Source organism: Herpailurus yagouaroundi, unplaced genomic scaffold, assembly GCF_014898765.1.
Source record: "Herpailurus yagouaroundi ecotype Mexico unplaced genomic scaffold, PumYag 184, whole genome shotgun sequence".
Classification (NCBI taxonomy): domain Eukaryota; kingdom Metazoa; phylum Chordata; class Mammalia; order Carnivora; family Felidae; genus Herpailurus; species Herpailurus yagouaroundi.
The window spans coordinates 16,682,069-16,702,706 of NW_024412415.1; the positions used below are offsets into that span (position 1 = coordinate 16,682,069).

The following is a 20,638-nucleotide window of genomic DNA, read 5'->3' on the forward strand; positions in this document are numbered from 1 at the left end:
CCAAAGGCAGATTTTGACTCCCTCACTGAAGTGGTGGTTTTCAAATATTTCTAAGGATATTTTTGCCCTATGACTTTTTTCCTAATTTCATCATTTTCCTAGACAGCAATTAGAAGAGACACTCTACAGAGCTTTTGAAAATTTGGAAACTAGTTAGTATTTCAATTATAATTACCCTAATCATCAATCATTGATAAAAACAGTAATTCAAAAGTCTCAATTAGTCACTGTTAAGGATGGTAAGTCATTGCACATTTTGGATAACTAAAATCTGTACCAAGGGGTACTAAAAGTTGCTTTGAAAAATCTTCCTAATTTTAATTATATACTTCCAGGGCTTCAACAAGTGCATACCAAACACCATCTGATCTTTCCTTAATGACTGAGGGTCTCATCACGAACATGGGATCTCAGAACATTGGAGCTAGAAGAGCCTTGACAGACAATTCAGTCTACCTCCTGATTTTATAGATGAGGCAATGGAGGACCAGGGAAGTTAAGTGAACTTCCCAAAATTATACAGCACAATGGACAGAGAACCCTGTAATCTGCTTTTCATTGAGTGTTCTTTTATTCTATCACACTGACTGGTGCTGGACTTTAATATGTTAATGCCCTTAGACAGTATCATTCTTAATATCCTTAGACTGCTTTTCTTATTTCTTTATGTTTTTTTTCTTTTTGTCATCATTTCATTCACTTAGCTGTTCTTTCTTGCCGTCAGGTACCTGTTTCTAGTAATACCCTTCTCTATTGCTAGTGTACATTCTTAAGTTACTGCATTTAACTCCACTATGGAATTGAAAACCTTGCTAGCACAGTATGTAAATGGTTCTGGTACAGGCTGCTTACCTAAGAATAAAGCACTTTGGTGTATGAACTTTGAGATACCTGTTTGATATGCTTAGAAGTATTTTTTGGCTTACTTCCTATTCTTGTCTGTTCTCAATAATGGAAGTAAAGGGATAAATGACAATTCTGCTGTCCTAGGTTAGATGTTATTGTGCCATAAATTCATTTATATACATACACATTTATTCATATAGTATTTTAAGAAAATCTAATATTATACAATTTATTGATTACTGATGTGCCATATGCTCTAATAAAGCATGTAAAATATGCTTATATCTAATAAGCTAATAAAGCTAATAAAGCATATAAAATATGCTTATATCTAATATAAAACCTACTGATTTACTTTCATATATAATTTTTTTAAACCTCAAAAACTTTATGATATAGGTATTAAAGTATTATTCCTTTTTGATGGAAAAACTTGTCTTATTAGTTAATGATGAAGAATTAGAATCCCGGACTCCTTATTTTGACACCTCTACCTTTTCCTACAGACAATATAATTCAAACATAATAGAAAAAAACAGAAGTTTACCAATTGTGGAGGAAACATAGTATATAGAAGAAGAACCAGTCTGAACATCAAATCTTCTACAGTATGCAACCAACAGTCCTAAAAAACAAAAAATAAATTAAAAAAAACCAAGAAAACCCAAACTCCACATTATTTTCTTAAAACAGTAACAGCAACACAAATTTAACTGCAACAGCACACACTGCATTATATTTAACCTTCTTTTTTATACCATGAGAACATTAAAGTACCCACAAATTCTGGACAAAATTATAAACGCTGATTTTTTTTTAACTTAATGCCATTTTTAAACATTTTTCCAAGCCATTAAACAATCTTTAAAAACATGATTTTTTATTAGCTGCTTAACATTCTATGATATGGAGAAAATTTTTTATTATATTTCTGTGGTATCAGTTGTATTGTCTCCTTTCATTTAGAATTTTAATGAGGTAGGTTCTCTATTTCTTAGTCTAATTGAAGGTCTGTCATTATTAGCTTTTCAAAGGACCAACTCTTAGTTTCATTAATCTTTTCTACTGTTTTCCTATTCTCTATTTTTGCTGTATTTTATTATTTCCTTCTTTCTGCTAACTTTGGGCTTAGTTTGTTCTTCTTTTCTAGTTCCTTACACGGAAAGTTAGGCTGCTTATTTGAGGTTTTTCTATTTTCTTGATCTATGTGCTTATCACTATAAACTTCCTGCTTAAACTGCTTTTGTTGTATCTCATATGTTTTGGAATGCTGTTTCTCTTATCATTTTTTTTAAGTATTTTTTGATTTCTCTTTTAATTTTTTCTTTGATGCTTTAGTTGTTCAAACTATTTTGTTTAATTTCTATGTACGTGTGAATCTTCCAGTTTCCTCCTGTTACTGATTTCTAGTTTCATGCCACTGTGGTCAGATAATATACTTGGGGGGCGCCTGGGTGGCGCAGTCGGTTAAGCGTCCGACTTCAGCCAGGTCACGATCTCGTGGTCCGTGAGTTCGAGCCCCGCGTTGGGCTCTGGGCTGATGGCTCGGAGCCTGGAGCCTGTTTCCAATTCTGTGTCTCCCTCTCTCTCTCTGCCCCTCCCCTGTTCATGCTCTGTCTCTCTCTGTCCCAAAAAAAAAAAAAAAAGAAAATATACTTGGTATGTAATTTCAATCTTCTTAAACTTGCTAAGATTTGCTCTGTGGCCTAACGTGATCTATCCTAGAAAATGAACTAAGAGAGTTGCTGCACTGGACTCTACCATACCAACTCACAAGGCAGAGCTGTTAGCTTCTCTCTATCTGGCTTTACTATGTAAACTAAAAGTCTTTTTCAGAAGCAGCCGTACTTTTTACCCTTCACAGGCACTTAGTACAGAGAGACTGCAAGAAAAGCAAGGAAGGACAATCTCTCAGCTGATTAGCAAAGACTTCTAAGTCTTTTACTTCTAAGCTATATTATTAATGGGCTGGGATTAAGTTTACACTGTAGGTTGCCCAGTGAGGAGAATATGCAGACCTGCAACAACTATCAAAGAAGACAGACCATATGCTCTATTTTTTTGGTATTATAATGCCATGTAACTATTATTTTAAAATAGAAGTAATAGAAATTACAATACACTTCGTATTATTAAATTCAACTTTTGAAGAGTTTTATTATAAACTTTCTTGGGGAAGTAGGTCAAACTGATTCTAGGTGCTTCCTCTAAGAAACTTTTTTTGAGCCATGGGAGATATCTTTGGTTGTTACCATTTGGGCTTTTTCTTCTACCCCTTGAAATGCCTTTTTTTTTTTTTTTTCCTATCTTGGTCATTGACTCAGCTCTAGCCATAGCTACAAATACTTAATACAGAGTAGGTAACTTTCAATAGATACTAAATGTTGGCGATTTTAAACCATCAGTATATTTGTACTGAAATTGTTACTATTGCTTACCTGGTACAATAATGTCTCCAAAACCCAGTATTGAAACTGGCATGAGGCACACACTCATTACTGAGAAATAGGCCAGCTTTGGTACCCTGATGACTACCGGTAACTGTAATTATGGGCGGAAAAAAAAAGGCACCAATAAACTTCTTAGGAATATTTACCCACATCTCTTAGAAAGGGAAGGATATGAGAGTAATTGTTTTAAAACTTTTAAATAGACATTTTAGAAGAACTTGAAATCAGAGAACATAAACTATACATATATACTCTGAATCTATAGAAAGGTTGAAAGAAATAGATACACAAGTTTGGAAAAATGAAACCCAACACACATAAGGGTTGACAGTATTAATCTAGTATCCCCGCATCTAACCTTTTTTTTCCCTTTTTACCAAAAATCGGACTGAGGCCTTGACATAGATTTTTTAAAATTTTTTATTATTTTTTTTTTTTTGCAATCTGGATTTTTTCCCCCAAAGAAGAATCTTGTCTCAGAGGGTATGATTTAAAGTCCAATGAACATATCTGAAATACAATCCTTACTTTCTCATGGGGAGCTGAGGGTTGAGCAGTGGCTTCCACCAAGTTTCCATCATTCTAGGATGAAACCCAAGTCAATAGGTATTTAATAATTTAGAATAACTAAGAAAAGGGCTATATTTTGCGAGAAATAAAGTTTTACAATACCTTAACATGCACTACATGACCAATGAATTATACAGGAAGGCAAAATTATTAACTGGACACACATATATATGCTGGCAGCCATTTCTATTTAATTGCCATCCCTACCTTTTCATTATTTCCAAAAGGTCCAGCTGCAAGTTCAACCATGATGCTCTCGCCATTCTAAAATTGAGGAGGAAGATGAAAGAAATTGCCCAATCACTTAAAGAGAACAATCTACCAGTATTCAAAAATAATTTGACCCCATGGCTAATGGCCTACAGAAAACTGATGAAAAATGGGCTGTAGAACACTTTTTTCCTAAAAGAGTCTAGCAAAAATTGGAGCCATCTAAAACAAAATTCACCTAGCATACGGCTTCACACTATTAGAGCTCAACAATGATCAGAAACTAGCAGATAAACCACACACAGATTATTCAAGTGAAGCTTTGGGCAGTGATCTGTACTGACAACTAACAGCTACTAGCATTTTTAATAGGCTATAAATTTTAAGTGCTTGTAGTTACATTATGTCATATATTATGTGCCCTTAGTCATTTTTAGCAATAACAATGAATAGAGACACAAGAAATATTAAAATCTGATTTGTAATAAATATTGGTAACTTTCTTTGAATAAAAAAGACATTTGACCTTCTGCCTACTTGCCATAATAACAATGAAGCCAAACTTGAAAAGACCCAGTCCTAAAGAACTTGAGAAACATCTTAAGCTTGTCTCCTGTCCAGTTTCAGCCTTGCCAGCTTTTTATGTCCCAATCAAAACATTAACCTTAGCTGAATTTCATCCATGGTATCTGGCTAAGGCCTTTTTATGTGGGCTGTGCGAGGAGTTCCTTAATAGTTCTTTCCTGATAGCCAAGTCTGTTGTGAAAGGGAAACATTTGGAGGCAGCAAATTAAGACTGCTAGAAGCATCCATCTATGCTTTACATTATGATGAGTATATCACCAAATAGGTAGTAGGAAGATAAATAAATGCTGCATAAGGAGAATTTGATCGACTAGTTATAATATTTTCCATGTGGGTGGGGAACATTGGAGAAATCACTTTAGTGTTTTTAAGAGGACTTCACTGATACCTGAGCTGAGTAGAAAGGATACAATCTCTAGCTACAGAAATCTTTTCCTCATGTTAAGCTTCAGGTTACAGAAGGGTTAAGTGCTACAGGAGTTTAGGAAAATAGACTAATATTAAATACAGTTCCTTATAGCAAATTACCATAATGTGATTTAATTTCTAGACAGAGTACATTTTGGTTCATTTTCTGTTATTTTAAACACTTAAGTAAAGAACATCACTGACATCCTCTCCTACATTCAAAGATATCTAAGTAGTATTTGTAAGATACTATACCAAGTTACAGGGTGGGTGGAAAAAAAATGAAGACAGGTTCTTATAGCCGGCCTGCTCAGCTTACTCATTAAAACTCTACTAACACCAGAGTTGAAAAATAGGTTTAAAATGCCCAATGTTTAATCCTTAAAATTTTCAGTTAAAAAAACCTCAAAAATCAGAAATTATATATGTAATTTTTATTTTGAGTTACCTACTAAGGTAAGGTCTACAGCCTTAATAAAACAAGCAAACTAAACTCAGAAGAAGGTGTTAAAGTAAATCTGCACTAGTGAACTTCAAAGAGCACTTCTAATTTTTTTTTTTTTTAATGTTTATTTATTTTTGGGACAGAGAGAGACAGAGCATGAACGGGGGAGGGGCAGAGAGAGAGGGAGACACAGGATCGGAAGCAGGCTCCAGGCTCTGAGCCATCAGCCCAGAGCCCTACGCGGGGCTCGAACTCACGGACCGCGAGATCGTGACCTGAGCTGAAGTCGGACGCTTAACCGACTGAGCCACCCAGGCGCCCCCTAATTTTTTACACCAGATCAGATTACTAGAAATCACATTCCTGATCGGTGGGAACTAATATGGAAAAAAAAAGAAGATGAAAAATTCTCTAGGCAGAGAATAAACAGAGAGGGCTCATAGACACCTTTATTATTGTCCTGTATCTTTAAAATTCTGAGACTCCAGTATTAAAACTGAATGGAAAAAAAATGTTAAGGGTTTAGTTACAGTTCATATCTATATCCACTGTGTAATAAACGTGTCATATGCTAGGATTATCTGCTGATTTATGAGAATGGCTTTGTACAGAAAATGCTTTACTTTCATTATGAGATCCCTTTAGAGTGACTTACAAAAACATTTTTTTGAACCGAATAAATTGATACAAGATGGGACAGCTATAGATAGAACTTAAAAAAATGCTTTCAGGTGCCTGGATGGCTCAGTTAGTTAAGTGTCCAACTCTTAAGTGTCAGCTCAGGTAATGATCTAATGGTTCATGGGTTCAAGCCCCACACTGGGCTCTGTGCTGGCAGTGCAGAGCCTGCTTGGGATTCTCTGTCTCCCTCTTTCTGCCCTTCCCTCATGCTCTGTCTCTCTCCCTCTCTCAAAAATAAATAAATGTTAAAACAATGCTTTCATTAATTGACATTTTTTGTTATAATCCATAATACTAATTCTGTGCTTTAAAAAGGTTACTTTTGCTCAACAAAGTCACTGAGTCAAATGGCTCATCATTAAGGCACAGAAAGATTCTAGTTAAAATGGTCCAGTTAGCTCTAATTTGGGGCAGTTAACTATATTTACTACCTACTTGCATTTTAGCTCCCAACAGGGCACATGTTTGTGCCACATATTTATGCTATTATAGCAAATAGTAAAAGTGCAATTTTACAGTGATTTCACAGATGACAGGGGCTAAAGAATAAAGAACTAATGGGAAAAAAACATAGTGATTATAATATCAGATACTGAATATGTGAGAATGACAAAGGATAAAGAGATGATATAAAGTTACAAAATAAGACTCAACATAAAATGGGGAAATTGGGAGAACTGAGCAATAAAATACTCACAAGATAGGAATTGAGATAAGGCAGAAAATCATGACAAGTAATGAAGGACTATCACACTCACCCAACACCTCTCCCTTATTCTGGGAACAGCAATGCCATTTTATGGAAGAGCTAGCGGCAGGGCTGGTTTAGGTGAACCAGGAGCTGTCAGCTGCCGATTCTAACCTCATAGAAAAAGCCAGTCTACGACAGTGAACAAATGGACAGAAGTGGAAACGGAGAGTATATGCCCCTGGGTCTAGTTTCTCCTGAGGCCCAGCCCCACCCTGGCCTCTGGTGGATAGAGGAGGGGCTTTGGATAGAGGAGGGGTCCTTTCTGATATAGAAAGGTTACAGTGGGTTCTGTCAGTTCTGCCCAAAAGAATTCTACTGATGGAAGAGGAAGGCTGGAATGCTAGCCAACACTCCCTCATGGAACGGATTAGGAAACAGAAGCACAAAGTGCTGAGTGACCTGCCAGGGTAACAAGGTTACAGAGCCTCATATTAGGTGCTCTTTCTTAGTCTCAAATTAGGGGTACAGAAAGGAAAGCAGCAATGACACATTTTCATTCTTTTTGCTGTTTATATTATCTATGGCAGACATTTATTGTTTTATAATAAGAAAAGTTACTTTAAAATGAGTAGGAAGAAAATTTGTGTTCTCATGATTAGCCAGGAGATACTTTTCTTTAGTAGAATAACTTAAAGGCTTAAAAAAAATCCCCTAGTCGGGGCGCCTGGGTGGCGCAGTCGGTTAAGCGTCCGACTTCAGCCAGGTCACGATCTCGCGGTCCGTGAGTTCGAGCCCCGCGTCGGGCTCTGGGCTGATGGCTCAGAGCCTGGAGCCTGTTTCCAATTCTGTGTCTCCCTCTCTTTCTGCCCCTCCCCCGTTCATGCTCTGTCTCTCTCTGTCCCAAAAATAAATAAATGTTGAAAAAAAAATTTAAAAAAAAAAATCCCCTAGTAAAAGGCCAATTTCAATGACAATTTTTTGAAAGAGAATTAGAATGCATTCAATGGTAAATACCTGCAAAATCAACCATCTAAGAGCAGGTTTAAGATTCTCATCTTTTAGCATGTTTCTCATACCTTTGTGATGAATGGTGTTATGAAAACAAAAAATACATCATAGAGGAGGAGAAGGCCTAGCAGTATCACACATGACTGTTGAAAAAAGAAACATGTAAAGGTCAAATTTTCAATATCTAAATTAAGAGATTATACTATTTTGCAAGTACAAATAAACACGTGAAATTACATTTGAACACTAGTTTTGAAAGGTATTTAACAGTTATTATTATTTATACCTTTATTCTACCTATCACATTAAAAATTTTATCTTCTTTATCCTATTCTTTAAAAAAAAATGAATCACTAAGTCAAAGAAATGCTCTTTGTTGATATTTTGTCTATAAGGATTTTGTGAAACTGACATATTATACAAATGATTAAAAATATTTTAGCTACCAAATCAGTGGTTGGCTGAGGCTGTTTATTAGGACTGATAGCAAAAGGGCAGAACAGAGCTTTTGAAGAGATGAGAAATGTTGTATAATTAAGACGGTGGCTACAAAATCATTCATTTGCAAAACTTTAATAAACTGTACACTTACAATGGGTGCATTATATGTAAATTATACACTAATAAAGTTTTTTTAAAAAGAAAAAAATATTTTAGCTAGCAAAGTAGTATACTTTACCTTGAAGTTGGGTAACTTCAGTGTTTTAATTAAATTCAGACAGAAAGCAATCCCCAAGATATCCTGTAAAATCCAAGCCCACCTAAAATCAAAAGAAGTTAACTTTAATTGGTTTATGTAGTTATTTTTAGATGGGACTTTTCAAAAGAAATAGATCACTAAAGTGATATCATTCAATTGCTATGATTTGACTATTTGATTACTAAACAGCAATTATAATGACCAAAAAACCTCTCATATGCTCCATATTTATCAGTTTACTGTCCTAGAATAACGAATACCACTATACTAAGAAAAAGTTGAAAGGCTACCTCAGAATATATATCAGATATAGTGCATACTTATCTTTAACCTTTGAACTTATACACAGGTCCCTTTTAGAAAGGTAGCTCAAAACAAAGGATATTAGTGTTAATATACATCCAGAGAGCTACAATCTAAAGGAAATAAGATCTATGTAACAGACTCTACAAGGAATTGATATGCATAATTATCAACTGAAGCTGCCAAAAATTGTATACGTTTTGCTTCCAAATTTTAGTCTATAAGTGGTTCTGGGCTTTAATAATTTTATTAATAAACCATTAAAAAGTTAAAATTTTTTTCTGGTTATCCTTCCTGCAAATGGACAGATATCTGTGTATTTCCTCTCTTACATAAAAGATGGCATACTCTAGATATCCTTTTCTCACTTAAAAATACACCCTTAGGGGGCGCCTGGGTGGCTCAGTTGGTTAAGCATCCCGACTCCTGATTTGGGCCAGTCATGATCTCACAGTTCATGAGTTCAAGCCCCACACTGGGCTCTGTGCTGACAGCATGGAGACTGCTTGGGATTCTCTGTATCCTCTCTCTTTGCACCTCCTTCGCTTTCTTTCTTTTTCTCTCAAAAATAAATAAATAAATAACCATAAAAAAAAAAATACACCCTGGAAATCACTGCAAATCAATTCATAGAGATCTTCATCCTTAACAGCTGCATTGTACTTGTGTGGGTATACCATAATTAAGTATATTTTTGAAGCCTATTTCAGCTTAGATGTTTAAATCATAATACATATTTGCTTCTCTATATGACCTTGAATCCATTAGCATAAGATCTGTTTATTTAAGTATTTATTTAGCTTGTTTCAAGACTATGGTATTCTGGGATAAAAGCAAAAAAAAAAAATCCATACTAACCAAAATGCATAATTATCATGCAAGATATAAAATAATGTATTCTTAATCTAAGAGCAAATACACTGAGTAGTCATACCTATCTTCATTTCTAAATACAGCCCAAACAACAGATATTGCTATGCATAGTCCAGAGAGAAAGATAAGTCTCACTTCAATGCTTTTGCCACGAAATGTAATCCTAAAAAACAGATCAAAATAGGTTAGTTTACTCTGTAGATGAATTACAATGTTCATGTAATATGAGAAATGGCAAATGTTAACCACAGTCACAAGAAAGTTATTAAAATATCAATTTAAATTTTAAGTACAACAAATGATACATCAAAAAATCTTTTATCAGTTCAAGAGAACTGTCTGTGATGATGGAAATGTTTCAGATCTGTGCTGTCCAATATAGTAGCTACATGTGGTTATTAGCATTTGAAATGTGGCTAACGAGACTGAGGAACTGAATTTTTAAATTTATTTAATTTTAATTAACTTAACTTTAAACAGCCACATGTATATTGGATTGCACAGGTTTAAAACAGCACTCCTACTTTTCCCTGTATCATTTTAAATTACAAATACCAACGTTATAGAATTCCTTGTAAGAGATACATACGCGCATTGTCCACAGGGTATCTTACGAATTAGTGCAGCAAGACAGTTGTACAGACTCACTGCTGATGCTATGCAGAAAATTGCTATCATAACATAAACTAGAAAAAAAACAAGACACTAAGTTATATGAGAACAAAAGGAAATGTGATAAGAAAATAATTATACAAGCAATATTAAGGTTTAGCTTTCTTACTGAAACACGATACTTTCAATGCAGTGACCATACTATAATTTGAATAGGTTACTAAACTGAAAATATTTACAACTTGAGTTTCATTGAAGAGTGGGTAGGATTGCTCAAGGGCTGAAGCTGTCTCTACGGTTTCTATCATTCAATGATTCAAACTAACATGTCTGTTAAAGATGTTTACAAAGTGAGTTGTACATATTTCTAAGTATTTAAATGTAAGGAATGGACAAATTAAGAAAACAATATACGGTGCCTGGGTGGCTCAGGTGGTTGAATGTCTGACTTTGGCTCAGGTCATGATCTCTCGGGCTTGTGAGTTTGAGCCCCACATTGGGCTCTGGGCTGTCAGTGCAAAGCCTGCTTTGGATCTACTCTCTCTTTAAAAAATAAACATAGTATATGTATAAATACAGTATAAATAGTATAATAATTTAAATAGTATAAAAATAGTATAAATGTTTTTAAAAATAGTATTAATAGTATACTATTTATAGTATAAATGTTTTTAAAAATGCAGGTTAAGGATGAGAACTGACACCTACCTTAGACATTAACCACGCTATCTATATTTTCCTACGGTGGAATTTATCTCTAATAACTTGATCTGTGGTAAAACCAAATCCATTTAAACAAACTCTGTTATGCTATGAAACTAAGGTACTTAAAATTCAATTATTTTTCTGTATTAGTTATAGTTATTTGACAATTATTTAAAATTACATTTAATCTCCTTATTCCTAAACAGGGGAAGAAATGATTGTACTTTAAAATAAAATATTCACTTTCTTAGCTTTCTCAAAATTTCACAATGGAAATACAAATTTTACCTGAATTTTTCAAGTTCCACTAAATTTCAGAAAATTATAACTCTGTGTAGGTGAGAAAGAGAGTAATCTAGAGACAGTAAATCAATCTTCTTCTTTTTAACCAATACAGCTTCTATTGAATCTTTAGAATGTCACAAAAAAGCCTGAAAAATCACCTGGCATCTTGCTGTTTCTGTAGCTGGACAACTTAGATCTTGTTCACGAGTCTGCAAAACTATTCCTTTTTTAGAAACATAGCTACCATTCCCCAATTTTCTGATATCCTTGTTTTCAACTATTGGCCCCTTTCTAATTGATGAACTTGGACAAATTACTTTTTTAGTTCCTTGTTACTTGTTATTACTAGTTATATATGGTAATGTAAGCAGTAAGAAAGACAGTAAAAAATTGCCAAGTTATGTTTGGTAAATCATACACCAAAGGTTGCCCACCCAAGTTTTAAAACATAGGTAGAAATCATGCTCTTGAGACCCAAACAGAGTTTTAGGTATTTTATTCAATGCCTACTATACTAAGAAAATGATTAGGCATGGGAAAGAATATGGTTAATATAACTATCTTTAGTTACTTTCTTTTTTTTTTTTTTTTTTAATAATTTGTGGTCAGAGAGAAGACTTCACTGATTTTATTTTATTTTTTTCAACGTTTATTTATTTTTGGGACAGAGAGAGACAGAGCATGAACGGGCGAGGGGCAGAGAGAGAGGGAGACACAGAATCGGAAACAGGCTCCAGGCTCTGAGCCATCAGCCCAGAGCCCGACACGGGGCTCGAACTCACGGACCGTGAGATCGTGACCTGGTTGAAGTCGGACGCTTAACCGACTGCGCCACCCAGGCGCCCCTTTAGTTACTTTCTTGAACATGACTTAACATTAAATGGTAAGGGGAAACCTCACAATTTGATACATTTCATATATTAAAAATGGCAGCAACTTTAGCCAAAAGGAACCATAAGGAACCAAAATAAAAATAAATTTTGCAATATCACATAGATTTAGTCAGTCATAATTAAATCCCATGTCCTGGGATAAACCATGAGATTTAACGATCTCCCTCTTACATTAAAAATTACATTTATAGGGGTGCCTTGGGTGGCTAAGTCATTTGACCGTCTGACTTGATTTCAGCTCAGGTTATGATCCCAGGGTCCTGGGATTAAGCCCCATGGTAGGCTCTACACTAAGTGTGGAGCTGCTCTCTCTCTCTCTCTCTCTCTCTCTCTCTCTCTCTCTCTCTCTCTCCCCCGCTCTGCCTGTCTCCCCTGTTCGTGTTCTCTGTCTCAAATATAATTAAAAAATTTAAAAAATTACATTTATAAACAAGGCTTTTTAAATACCAATAAGTTTAAAGAAATTTCTCACCAAAAATGAAAACATGCTTTAGGATAGGGTAGAGGAATCCCTTTTCAAAGATCACTAATTAACTGACTTTGGGTCAGATGCAAACTGAAGGCTGTGTATTAAATTAGAAATATAAGCTGCACAATGACAATGTAATAGAAATAACTTTCCTAGTATCTATTCTCCCAGCAACAGATTGAAATAGGAGTGACATTGAAATAATTAATTTTTCTTTCATGTTTTAATGTTTATGGGGGTGGGGGATGGTGGAGGTAGAGAGACAGGGAGAGAGAATCCCAAGAAGGCTCCATGCTCAGTGCAGGTTTGATCCCACAAATCGCAAGTTCATGACCTGAGCTGAAATCAAGAGCCAGATGTCCAACTTACTGAGCCACCCAAGCGCCCTGAAATAATTCTTTTTTTCTAATTGGAAATATATGTCATAGTAGACAGGAGAAATTAGACAATAAGCTGAAACTAACCTCAGTTTTCTAGTCCAGAAAATTTACTAATATTCTCTAAATAAGCACCACAGTCTGTAGCAGTTTTTTACAAAGGGTTTTTGCCAATTCTTATGAGGCACACTGCCCTATATCCTGGTCCCCTCCTCTTTGTGCTGTACATCAGCCAGAGATGGCAAATTTCCATTCTTTCAGGCTACTAGCAAGATAGTCCAGGGGATGGGCAAGACCATACAGTTCCTACCCCTACCTTCTTAAAGGAAAGGTATCAGTTACTATCTAGACCACAGGCAAGTCCTTGCATGTTTGTATGTCTTTAGATGTAGTATAATCCTGACTGTTTATACAAGCAAAACAAAATATGAGCAACACATCTTGATTTGCAAGCTGACAAAAGAACAAACTACACTTTGGGAGTGAGCAGAGGCAAATCAATTAGCAATTTGAATAAAATTCGAATTCAGTTTAATAAACTTTTAATAAAGTTCAAATAATAAAGTTTTAGTGTGCTGCTTAGATATTGGGCTATCAAGCTTTATGTGCAGAGAGGGAAACTTAGGGATCACAGCAATTCTTTCAAGTCATATGAAGTAGTGTTCTTATCTGAAGATGTAGTATATTTTCAATCTGAGTATTTTTTATCCCAGAGTAACGGGGATCCTAACACTTCTCATAGTTTAAAAAGTTAGTATCACTTTTTAATTATTTGCTTAAGCTTTCCAGGTAGAATACCTTAAAGGAAATCTGGTGAAGTAAATGAAAAAATTGTATGCTGAAAGTAGCAAATATAAAATAGGACTTCTTACCCAACCATTTGTAGAAGAAATAAAGTAAGACCATCATAACACAGCAGATGACCACAAATATTACAACTGTTAGAGGACTAAAAGTTAAATATTCTTCCTTCTTTCTCCTCATTTCTCTATCTTCAGTGTTTGTCACGGCCTTCATGTTCTCCCTGCATAAACATACACAGGAACTTGAGAAAATTTCTGCCAGGTACAGTTATTTTTAAAATTGACCTCCAACACCAACTTAAATTTGTTTCTGACTACAAAGTAATATACTTTAAAAAACTGCACATCAAACAAATAGAAAATACTTATTCTAGAAAGTAAAAGGTCCCTATAAGCTCTATGCTCCAGAGACGATCTATTATTAATCACTAACTTCTGAAACAACACTTTTTTCTTTTCTGGAAGCAAAATTATTGACACAGATGATATTTATCACATAAACAAATTAATGTTTGTAGATGTTTATACTATCTAATTTGAAAACTATATTGATGTAATAAATTTCTGATGATAACCAATTCTTTTAACATACTTATTACCAAGTTACAGACAGTAAAGTACTTCTAAAATTAGGTTCTCTTACAGGTAAACATTAAATTCTTCTTTCAATCAACTCAGTATTTACTGTATACCTGTTCTGTGCTCATCAGGATATTACAAAGCATTCAAAAGAAGTTCAAGACATAGCTTTCTCCTACCTTAACATAGCAACAACCCTTGCTAAGCCACACAGCTAATGAAAGCAGAGATAAAAGTTGAAGAGGGGTCAGTAGTGTCCTTTGTTGAGCAGTCTCTGTTCTGTCATCTTATTGTCTCATCTCGGTTACATGGAGCCCTCTATATACTTTTTTACTTCTACTCCCTTCAGCTCTGATCAACTAAACTCTCATTTCCTTTGCTTACACCCTGACCCTTCTCATCAGGTCTGGCTCAATACAAACGTCAGGTTAAAAAAAGTTTACTTCTATCAAATTGTCCACTTGCCAGACTGCTTATTTACCAACATACCACTTCCTTATTAGAAAACTGTTGACTAGTATGGTCACTACATCGAGTATTTGTGACTCAAGGGAGGCTGCCTGGGAAAGAGCAGGGAAAGGGTCTGGGGACAGCCACACCAGCACATTCTGGCAACTGTAGAGCTGGATGTGAAGGTATCAACAGAAGTATCAATAAAAGTGGTATCTGAGTGGTAAAAGGTGCCAACCTTTGGTATCTGTCATTGCAAACAGATACACTTAAAGCTATTTTTATCACAGTGAAAGATATATATATTCATATATATCACAATGAAAGATTTATATATTCCTATTCAGTAAACCAGTAGAACACTTTAAAGGAAAAGATAAATATGGCAAAGTAAAAAGCACCAGGCAATTTTTGGAAAGGAAACATATACTAGATTTATATCATATAAAACACAACAATTCATCTTTTAAAACACTATATTCCTAAGTAGCTTAAGAGCTATGTATAATGAAAAGCTAAGCTTTTTTTCATGCCATCTTGAGTTTATGGAGCTTGAGAACCAATGATTTCATTATAATAAGACTTTAATTCTCAGTTTTAAACTGAACCAAGGCATCTTTCCCTTCTGCATAAGGTACATCTTTCATTTGGCAGGTAATTCTGACTTACGAATTCCTGTTCTGGTAAATTTTCCCTTTCCTAAGTTTTATTCTCTTTCCCCTTCTCTTTTAACTCTTTTTACTTGCTAAATGACAGTCCATATGTTCATTTTTAAAAGTTAAGATCTTATTGACATATAATATTAGTTTCAGGTATACAACATAATGACTTGGTATTTGCATACATAACAAAATGGTCACAATAGGTATAGTTAACATCCGTCACCACAGTCACATTTTTTTTCTTGTGATAAGAACTTTTAAGATCTACTCTCTTAGCAACTTTCAAATACACAAGACAGTCTTACCAATTATAGTCACCATGCCGTACATCACATCCCCAAGAGTTACTTATTTTATAACCAGAAGTTTGTACCTTTTGATAACCCTCATTCATTTTGCCACCCTCACTCCCTGCCTCTGGGAACCATCAATCTGACTCTGTGTCTCTGAGTTCCTTTTTTGTTTGCTTCCACATATCAGTGACATTATACAGTATTTGTCTTTCTCTGTCTGACTTATTTTACTTATAGCACAGTGCGTTCAAAGCCCATCCATGTTGTTGCAAATGGAGCTAATGTTCTTAATTATTCTACTTTTTACAAAACATTTTTCCCTTTGTCACTGATTCATCTTCTCTTTCTTGTATTATAAGGTCAGGCCCCTCACCCACACCCACACATACACTTAGTTCTATCTTTATTTTACTCTTAGAATCAGCCATCTCAATTTCAAAATTCATAATCTCGAAAGAGAGAATTAAAAAAAATTTTTTTAGTGTTTATTTATTTTTCAGACACAGAGAGAACATGAGCAGGGGAGAGGCAGAGACAGAAGGAGACACAGAATCTGAAGTAGGCTCCAGGCTCTGAGCTGTTAGCACAGAGCCTGACGCAGGGCTTGAACTCACGAACCATGAGATCGTGACCTGAGCTGAAGTTGGACGCTTAACTGACTGAGCCACCCAGGCGCTCTTTGAAAGGGAATTTTAAAAGCAGCAAGAGAAAACATTTATGTACAAGGGAAACCTCATAAGGGTATAGGCTGAATTTTCAACAGAAACCTTATACAGGCCAGAAAAGGGTGGCATGATATATTCAAAGTACTGAAAGGAAAAAATGTGCAACCAAGAATATTCTATCCAGCAAGGCTACAATTCAGAATAGAAGGAGAGATAAGGAAGTTCCCAAACAAACAAAAGTTAAAAGAATTCATCACCACCAAACCTGCTCTACAAGAAATGTTAAAGGGGACTCTTTGAGTGGAAAGGAAAGACCATAAGTGGGAGTAAAAAAAGTAGGAAGCACAAAAGCAGTAAAAAATAAGTATATCCAAAAAAATCAGTCAAGGGACTCACAAAATCAAAAGATGTAAAGTATGCTATCATATACTTAAAACCCAGGAGGTGGGGGGTAAAGAATGGGTTCAAATGTAAGTGACCATCAAGTTAACACTAACTGCTATATGCAGATTTACATATAAACCTAATGGTAACCACAAATCAAAAACCTTGTAAAACATATGCAAAAAACAAAAAGAAAGCTGGGGCACCTGGATGGCTCAGTCAGTTAAGTGTCTGACTCTTGGTTTTGCCTTGGGTCATGGTATTACAGTTTCATGGGGTCAAGTCCCACATTGGGTTCTGTGCTGCCAGCACACAGCCTGCTTGGGATTCTCTGTCTCCCTCTCTCTCTGCCCCTCTCCACTCATGCTGTGTCTGTGTCTCTCAAAATAAATAAATTAATTAAAAAAATAAATAAAAAGAAAGCAATCCAAGTATCTCACAAAGAAAGCCAACTAATTGTCAGAGAAGAGAGCAAGGAAAGAAACAGAAAAGAACCACAAAAACAATCATAAAAAGAGTAACAAAATGACAATAAGTACATATCTATCAATAATTACTTTGAATGTAAATAGACAAAGTGTTTCAATCAAAAGATAGAGGGTGACAGAATGGATAAAAAAAAGAAGAGCCATCTGTATGCTGCCTAACAAGAGACTCATTTCAGACCTGCAGACACATGCAGATTGAAAGTGAAAGGAAGGAAAAGCATTTATCATCACATGGGTATGAAAAGAAAGCTGAAGTAGCAATACTTATGTCAGAAAAAATAGACTTTATTATTTTTTAATGTATTTATTCTGAGAGAGAGAGTGGAGGAGGGGCAGAGGCTGGATGGGGCAGGGAGAGACAGAGAGAAAGAAGAGAGAAAGACAGATAAAGAGGGGGAATCCCAAGCAGGCTCCATGCCCAGGGCTGGGACTCAATCCCATGACTGTGAGATCACGACCTAAACCAAAATCCAGAGTCAGACACATAACTGATTGAGCCACCCAGGTACCCTAGAAACAAACTTTAAAAACTGTAACAAGAGACAAAGAAGGACACTATATAATAATAAAGGGGACCATCCAATGAGAAGATATAACAGTTGTACGTATTTATGCACCCAACATGGAAACACCCAAATACATAAAACAGTTAATAACAAACAAAAAGGAAAGAAATGATAGTAATACAATAATAATAGGGAACTTTAACAACCCACTTACATCAAAGGACTGATCATCCAAACAGGAAATCAACAAGGAAATGGTGACTTTGAATGACCCATTGAACCAGGTGGATTTAACAGATATATTCAGAACTTTCCATCTTAAAACAGCAGAATACACATTCTTTTCAAGTGCACATGGAACATTCTCCACAACATACCACATATAAGACCACAAAACAAGCCTCAATAATTAAAAAAGATAAAAGTCATACCAAGCATCTTTTCTGACCACAATGCTATGAAACTGGAAATCAACCACAAGAAAAAAGCTGCGAAGACCACAAGTTAACATGGAGGTTAAATAATATGCTACTAAACAATGAATAGGTCAACCAAAAAAATCAAACAAGAAATAAAAAAATTACATGGAAACAAATGAAAATAGAAACAAAAAGGCACAAAATCTTTGGGATGCAGCAAAAAAAAGTTTTCAGGGAAGTTTATAGCAATACAGGCCTATCTGAAGAAGCAAGAAAAAAAATCTCAAACAAATAACCTAACCTTACACCTAAAGGAGCTAGAAAAAGAAGAAACAAAGAAACTCAAAACCAGCAGAAGGAAGGAAATAACAAACAACAGAACAGAAATAAAGGAAACAGAAACTAAAAAACACAAAACAATAGAACAGATAAATGAAACCAGGAGCTGGTTCTTTGAAAAGACCAACAAAATTGATAAACCTTTAGCCAAACTCATAAAAAAAAAAGAGAGAGAGAGAGAGAGAGAGAGAGAGAGAGAGAGAGGACTCAAACAAAATCACAAATGAAAGAGGAGAAATAACAACCAACACCACAGAAATACAAAGAATTACAAGAGAGTATTATAAAAAATTAAATGGCAACAAATTGGACAACTGAGAAGAAACGGATAAATTCCTAGAAACATACAATCTCCCATAACTGAATCAGCAATAGAAACTTTGAACAGACTGAGGACCAGCAATGAAATTGAATCAGTAATCAAAAAACTCCCAACAAACAAAAGTCCAGGACCAGACAGCTTCACAGCTGAATTCTACCAAACATTTAAAGAGAAGTGAGTATCTATTCTTCTCGAACTATTCCAAAAAATAAGAGGAAGGAAAGCTTCAAAACTCATTCTATGAGGCCGGGAGTACCAAAACCAGATAAAGCCACCCCCCCAAAAAAAGAGAACTGTAAGTCAATATCTCTGATGAACATAGACACAAAAATCCTCAACAAAATATTAGCAAACCAAATCCAACAATAAATTTAAAAAAATTCATTAACCACAATAAACTGGGATTTTTGATCAGGATGCAGGGGTGGTTTAATATTCAGAAATCAATCAGTGTGATACATCACAGTAATAAGACAAAGGGTGCCTGGGTGGCTCAGTCGATTGAGCGTCTGACTCTTGATTTTGGCTCAGGTCATGATCTCACGGTTTGTTGGATTGAGCCCTGTGTTGGGCTCTGCACTGACAGTGCAGAGCCTGCTTGAGATGCTCTCTTTCTCCCTCTCTTGGCCCCTCCCCTGCTCATGTGAGCGTATGTGAGCACATGTGCGTGCACACACGCTCACTCTCTCTCTCAAAATAAATAAACGTTAAAAAAAAAAAAAAGAAATTAGAAATAAACTTCATTTAGTTGCAAATAAGTCCTTTTTAATGGAACCTACAGACCAATTCACAAGATGAGTATACTGTCCTTTACGCATAAAATAATATGATTGAAGCACATTTTTAAATTCAGAGTTGTAAATATGAACTGATCCTTTTAAACAATGTTGCCTGCTTTAACCCAGAGCCAAAGAAACACAACTATAAGAAGATTGGTTTCAGGTTGTTAATCAACAGGAAAATCTAAATTTTATGTACATTTAGAATTTCTATATTTAAGTAAAATGTGAACATGCTTCATATCCTTAGAATTCCTAAAGCATTAAACAGAATGATGAAGTCACACTGTAATGACTGAACTCAGGAAGAGCTGAAACCCCCAGCCCCACTTTCTCTTGCTTATTTTCTTTCAATCTAAATAAATAGGCACATTAGGACACTAAGTATCTTCATCTTTTCTGTGAGAGATAACTAAACATTTTAATTTTAAAAAGCCTTTGATGTAATTTTGATGTTATCCTACCAGCAGAAGGGTTAGAGGAAGCTATGACTCCCTTCTTCTCAGTGAAAAGTTAAATGTCCTACAGGAGGACAAACCTGCAATCTTATCTCATTAGCACTATATTCTGAGGTCAGGTAAATTTTAAATGTTGTTAACATGATTGAAATGATTATCAAACAATAATTTTTTTAATCATCTATCACAAAAACACTGAAGTTTAGTTAAACTTACAATTCAATTAGTCCACTCCAATAGCCTCCTAATGCCACAGTGAACACAGCAATTACAAAAATAACTACCATAGTATAGTCAAAGTTGGGCCACGATGGAGAATACATTTTCACAGTAATGTTATCTCCAAGAGTCTGAAAGGCAAAATAACAGTTAAAACATCA

General features: G+C 35.1%; 1 protein-coding gene across 2 annotated transcripts in view; it reads right to left on the bottom strand.

The window, feature by feature from the left end:
* The window catches only part of SPPL2A (signal peptide peptidase like 2A), a 53,720-nt gene that overhangs the window by 11,314 nt on the left and 21,768 nt on the right, over window positions 1–20,638 (bottom strand). Inside the window, exons 5-14 of one of the 2 annotated variants that reach the window (XM_040492680.1) lie at window positions 20,475–20,608; window positions 13,984–14,135; window positions 10,360–10,456; window positions 9,832–9,933; window positions 8,574–8,655; window positions 7,963–8,037; window positions 4,074–4,130; window positions 3,825–3,878; window positions 3,285–3,387; window positions 1,394–1,471 (exon numbers count right to left, since the gene is read on the bottom strand). In XM_040492680.1, the coding sequence (XP_040348614.1) occupies window positions 1,394–1,471; window positions 3,285–3,387; window positions 3,825–3,878; window positions 4,074–4,130; window positions 7,963–8,037; window positions 8,574–8,655; window positions 9,832–9,933; window positions 10,360–10,456; window positions 13,984–14,135; window positions 20,475–20,608 (934 nt within the window). The remainder of the gene's footprint in view (window positions 1–1,393; window positions 1,472–3,284; window positions 3,388–3,824; window positions 3,879–4,073; window positions 4,131–7,962; window positions 8,038–8,573; window positions 8,656–9,831; window positions 9,934–10,359; window positions 10,457–13,983; window positions 14,136–20,474; window positions 20,609–20,638) is intronic. The other variant, XM_040492679.1, reaches the window with a different exon arrangement.